Source organism: Plutella xylostella, chromosome 3 (genome assembly GCF_932276165.1).
Source record: "Plutella xylostella chromosome 3, ilPluXylo3.1, whole genome shotgun sequence".
NCBI classification, from domain to species: domain Eukaryota; kingdom Metazoa; phylum Arthropoda; class Insecta; order Lepidoptera; family Plutellidae; genus Plutella; species Plutella xylostella.
In genome coordinates, this window is record NC_063983.1 from 3320525 (window position 1) to 3325987 (window position 5463).

General features: G+C 43.4%; 1 protein-coding gene across 1 annotated transcript in view; it reads left to right on the forward strand.

The window, feature by feature from the left end:
- The window catches only part of LOC105390805 (reversion-inducing cysteine-rich protein with Kazal motifs), a 56868-nt gene extending 51477 nt beyond the window's left edge, over positions 1 to 5391 (forward strand). Inside the window, exons 14-18 of the mRNA XM_048622693.1 lie at positions 198 to 377; positions 1999 to 2173; positions 2627 to 2772; positions 3913 to 4052; positions 4287 to 5391. Of these exons, the coding sequence (XP_048478650.1) occupies positions 198 to 377; positions 1999 to 2173; positions 2627 to 2772; positions 3913 to 4052; positions 4287 to 4922 (1277 nt within the window). The 3' untranslated portion in view covers positions 4923 to 5391. The remainder of the gene's footprint in view (positions 1 to 197; positions 378 to 1998; positions 2174 to 2626; positions 2773 to 3912; positions 4053 to 4286) is intronic.
- Positions 5392 to 5463: the final 72 nt, after the last annotated feature.

The window sequence follows — 5463 nt, forward strand, 5'->3', positions numbered from 1 at the left end:
TATACTCAACTTATCTACTTGCCTTTGCTCCGTCTCCATAGTGGCTTCCTAAGCTTGCTCCTCATTTTTAAACCAATCTGGTCCACTGGAGGCAGATGCGGTCGCACATCTACATTTTCATTATTATGTGCGGAAAACTTGTGATGCATACGGCTCACAATAACATTCTAAAACCTCCTTTATTTCCCCTACCCCAGGTGGCGACAGTCCCTACATAATCCCGGTCGGCTCGTGGGCGCGCCTGCCCATGCCCAGCGCGGGCAAGAAGGTGTGTTATAAGATCTGTCGGTGCGGCTCGCGCGGGCTGGGACGGTGCCAGCCGCTGCCGTGTGTGGACCTGGACAGCTGCAAGCTGTATGACAAGATTATACCGCACCGTGAGTAATTTTTGTTATATCTCTAAATTAAGTTACTACACTGGTTTGATTACGGATTCAGACAAATAATATGTCAACCGCCCCGTGGTTTTTTACTTATCTAAGCATTGAGAGAAGGACGAGGGACCTATTATTACTAATGTGCTGCTCCATCATGATTTCTTTCGTTTTTAAGAGCCATAACACACGACTGACACGACGGGTTCCGCTCATCTCGCATAATCTTTATTGACCAAAACTCATTTCGCATAACTCGTATGGTCTAAACTTTTTTGGCCGAACCATCACTTTGCCAAGACTTATGTGGCATAAGGCTCGTTTCGTCTAAAACTCTTTAGGCACAATCTTTAAACACCTAAGTTTCGTTTGCTCAAATTTATGTTCGTCTATACCTATGTATAATCTTGTTTCTCGTAATGTTATCTTAATAAATAATATATTAAGTATGTAGTAAATGTACAAATTGTGGTATTTTTCTCCTACATCCCGAAAATCACGATATTGTATGATCAAAAAATCGAAAGTTAACGACCAATATAATTATTACAAACCCCATGAGATCGAAACCTAAAAATAGGTGCGACGACGAGCAAAGCGAGGAGGAGCGTGTTAGGTGTACATGTTCATCAAAACCAAAGCGGAGCGCAGCGAAGCGGAGCGGAGCGTTTTCCAAACAGCGGAAACAATACAAGGCACCAGTTTGCGCTATGCAGGGAGACGCTCCGTCAAAGTTAAAGCCAAACGAATATTATTACTTTGTATAAACCTAATAAACCTATGCCATAGCATTATTAGGCTATTCAAGATTTGGCCATACCATTATTAGGCTAAACAATGTTATGCGAAATAACTTTTTACTAAACGAGATTTATGCCATACGATTTTCGGCGTAACGAGACTTTGACCAAACGTTACTATGCAATACGAGATTAGGCAAATAAATCTTATGCCAAAAAAGGTAGAACCTGACACGACGTATAAATTAGTAATTGAAACTCGACTGCGCAAGTGCGCAAGCGCGTGTATAAAGTGTGCATGTACGCGCTTTATACACGCGTATGTATTATAAAAAAAAACAAAAAAAACACGCACTCACGCCTTGTACTAATGTACTCCCTTGCGGGGTAGGCAGAGGTGCATTGCTGCACCCACTTTTCGCCAGAGTGTTATGTTAGTCCCAATGTAATAGGGGGCGGGCCTATTGCCATTTTACGGGCACATCCAAGACCCGAGAACAAATATCTGTGTTTAAACAAATATCTGCCCCAGCCGGGAATCGAACCCGGGACCATCGGCTCAGTAGTCAGGGTCACTAACCACTACGCCATTCGGTCGTCTAAATAAATTCTAATAAGCATATTCTTCTCAAATATTGAGCTTAAAGTGACCCCAATGCCAGTCATAACTCAAAGGTATACACCTGTTTTTTGGCAGATCAGATGCAAATTTACCTACTGTTTCCTTCTCTATGTTTAGTTTCGTCTGTAAGATTTGAGTTATAGTTTGCGCTCGAGTAACAGCACATTATTTCGATTAGATACCTACATAACTTTTAACTATAGGTAATGCAGCTGAAACATTGTAGTTTTCGTGTAAATTACCTATATATCCTCTTCCACAGGCTCAACCTACTACATGGAGTGCAACCCGTGCGCGTGCTACCTGGGCGAGCGCATATGCGCACAGCGGGCGTGCGGGCGCGCCCGGCTGCCCACCGGCCTGCCCTGCAACTGTCCCCCGCACCACCTGCCCGCGCGCACCGCCGCCAGGGCCTACCCCAACGTGTGCTTGGCCAAGTGAGGGTTTTCACTTACTTTACACTTTACTCTTTACAACTGGGTAGAATTTTATAACCATAACTTTCAGGAGGCCGGTCCTGCACTGGGCCAGCGTGGCGGACTAGGCCTAAGCCCTTCCTTCATTGCGCTATGACGTAAACATGTCAATAAAGTCTAGTTTGGCTATCTATTAAATAGAAGGTAAGCGACTTGTGACGTTGTGACATGTGCTGTTTAGTTTATAGTATTACAAACATTTATGGAATGCATTGTACTACGTCACATGCTACAAATATTATGCTGTCCGATATTCAAACTATAACCCGTGTTTGTCGTGAGAGCGTGTGTATTAAATTCCATCCTATTGATACCTTTGTATATTTACCTACTTCTTTTCAACGGCTCAGTGATAAACACTATCGCTGGACCAACCTACCTAAACATTTATTTCATCTATCTCTTCCTCCACAGATGCGCGGGCGCAACGGACGCGGAGATCGAGTTCGGAATCCGAGCAGCGTGCGACGGCGCCTCGTGCGGGCGGCGCAGCGTGTGCCTGCCCGCGCCCACCGTGTGCCTGTCGCGCCTGCAGACTGCCTGTCCGCAGTACGTCTGCGGTACGTACTAGTAACTGTAAATAAGCAATCTAGCCCTTTCACGGTCCTTCGAGCCGGATCCAGATGTATATGGTAACGTACGACGGCGCGTCGTGCGGGCGGCGCAGCGTGTGCCTGCCCGCGCCCACCGTGTGCCTGTCGCGTCTGCAGACCGCCTGCCCGCAGTACGTCTGTGGTACGTACTAGTATAGCTAGCTCTTCATGGTCCTCCGAGCCGGGTCCACATGTACCTATATGGTAACGGACAGTTCAGCGCGCAGCAAGTGTACTAGACAAAGGACGTGGAGAAAGGCTTTAGCGTTCATAAATATACTTCGCTCTTACCAGCGATCCAGAGATACAAGCAATCTAAGCCATTTCTCGGTCCTTCGAGCCGGATCCACATGTATATGATATGGTAACGTAAGACGGCGCGTCGTGCGGGCGGCGCAGCGTGTGCTTGGCCGCGCCCACCGTGTGCCTGTCGCGTCTGCAGGCCGCCTGTCCGCAGTACGTCTGTGGTACGTACTAGTAGCTGCAGTCATAGACTACGGACGCGGAGATAGAGTTGAGCGTGCAGCAATATACATAGCTCCTACCAACGATCAAGGCAAATGAGCAAACTATTTAATCGTTTTCACGGTCCTCCGAGCCGGATCCAGATGTATGTGGTAACGTACGCGTAGATAGATAGCCGATAGATAGATAACCCGTCGTGATGCAGTCCTAGTGTTAGGCTAGGTATACTTATCGATGATGTTATAAGTTTACCCGTTTGTGGTTTCTGAATTTTAAAAAAACTATTTACTTACTTTTTTTTTTTTTTTTTTCAAAAATTCTTTATTGGATAAATGATAAATAACAAATATTAAAGTAAAGTAACTTATGCAATTACACTTTTATCTTAAAAATTAAGCATACAATACCAGGTAATTACACCTTTAAAAGTTAGTGACATCAAACGTTTTATTCAAGTACATTATATTTATATTTTACATTAAGTACAATAAGTTAAATAACCACAAGATATGAGTTCCTAAGTATGGAAGTTCATTTATGACAAATGTATTTACCTACTGCTGGTGGTGGAAACGAATATTGTCCTCAACTTATCTTGCGGTTTACACCAGCAAATTCCTAAACCTAAACTCCTCATTCCAGTGAACACGTCCTCCTGCAACTCGCAGCCGGCGAGCCCCGTGTGCGACGTGGACGGACGCACGCACGCCACGCCCTGCCACCTCGCCACGTATGGGGCCAAGCTGGCCTACTGGGGACCCTGTCTGCACGGGTGTAACTCTGTAAGTACTCTTCATGGTCATGGAAGTAGAAAGAAAGTATTATGTCGTGCGGCTTCAAGAGTGAGCCTTAGGTAAAACTTTTACTATGTCTTGTATTTGTCGTCTGCTGTCTTAGGTGTGCTTCAGGAAAAGTCTCCATTGCATTGTTTACATAAGAAAATTAAAATGATTAACTTGGTGCGCTGTCTTCCCCTATATATTTAGTTCAGTTGGTATGCATTTCTTGCTTTCCAGAAGCGCCAAGTGTGCGGTGTAAACGGTGTGACCTACACGTCTGAATGTGCGGCGTGGGCTGACTACGCCAGTGTGGACTACTACGGGTCATGCCAAGCAGTGGGACCTATATCCGACCTCATGGAGCCAAAGTGCACTGTTGACCAAATCGTATGTCCACGCCTGAAAGCGCCTAACTGCCTAGGCTTTACGGCTCCAGGCGCCTGCTGCCCCAAGTGTGGCGGAGCGTTAAGAATACTATACTCTAAGAAACAAATAGACAGGGCCCTTTATGGTACAAATATTTCAGCTTCCGTCATAAACCTGAAAAATATTCTATCCGCGCTCGAAAGACATGTGAAGATAGCTGAATGCGCTTTGAGAGGCTATTTGACGTTTGAGACTGAATTCTACGTGACGGTCGAGTCGGTGTTGCAATTCCCAACGGATTTGCAGTTGACTGTGTGTGTGTTGGAAGCGGAGAAGATTGCGGACTTGATAAATAGAGACAGCGCTGTCATATCCAGTGACTTAGGCCTGAGCTCGCTCGCTCTTGCTCTCATAGAGCACAAATATCCAACTAGTGGGAGTGAAACGGTTAGCATATCAATGTTTTCACTGTTACTGTCATTTATTAGCATTTATTTGTTTTGTTAAATACGATGTAGGTATGTAAATATTTGAGATTATGTAAATAAGGTATATTATATTGTGTAAATATGGGTAGGTTAAAGTAACTGTTACACCAAATATATTACGTGCCATTTAAATGAATGATGGATTTAGAAAAAGATATTTATGTACAAGAAATTAAGTTGATGCTTTTATCACAGTAAAATTGTTTTGTGAGTTCGCTGTGCCATTGATGTATGTATTTTTATTATGTTCAGTAAATAGCTAGTAGTATATACATATTAACTGCCTGTAACTACAGAAGTATATAAAGCGTAGACGTTAATATTGAATGTGATTTCTGGTGCCTTTAGTTTTGCAACCTGAAACAGCTTGTGGAAATTATTAGTTATCGTTACATTTATCTATTATAAAAGACAAAATATACCTATGAATAAGTTAAATGTTTAAATAGTCGTGACACCAAATATAGTTTCATGTTTTTAAATAAGTACCTAATTTCTGTTTTATTTCTTGCATATTACCGAGTTACCTAATTGTTAAACAAGAATAAAAACAATCTAAA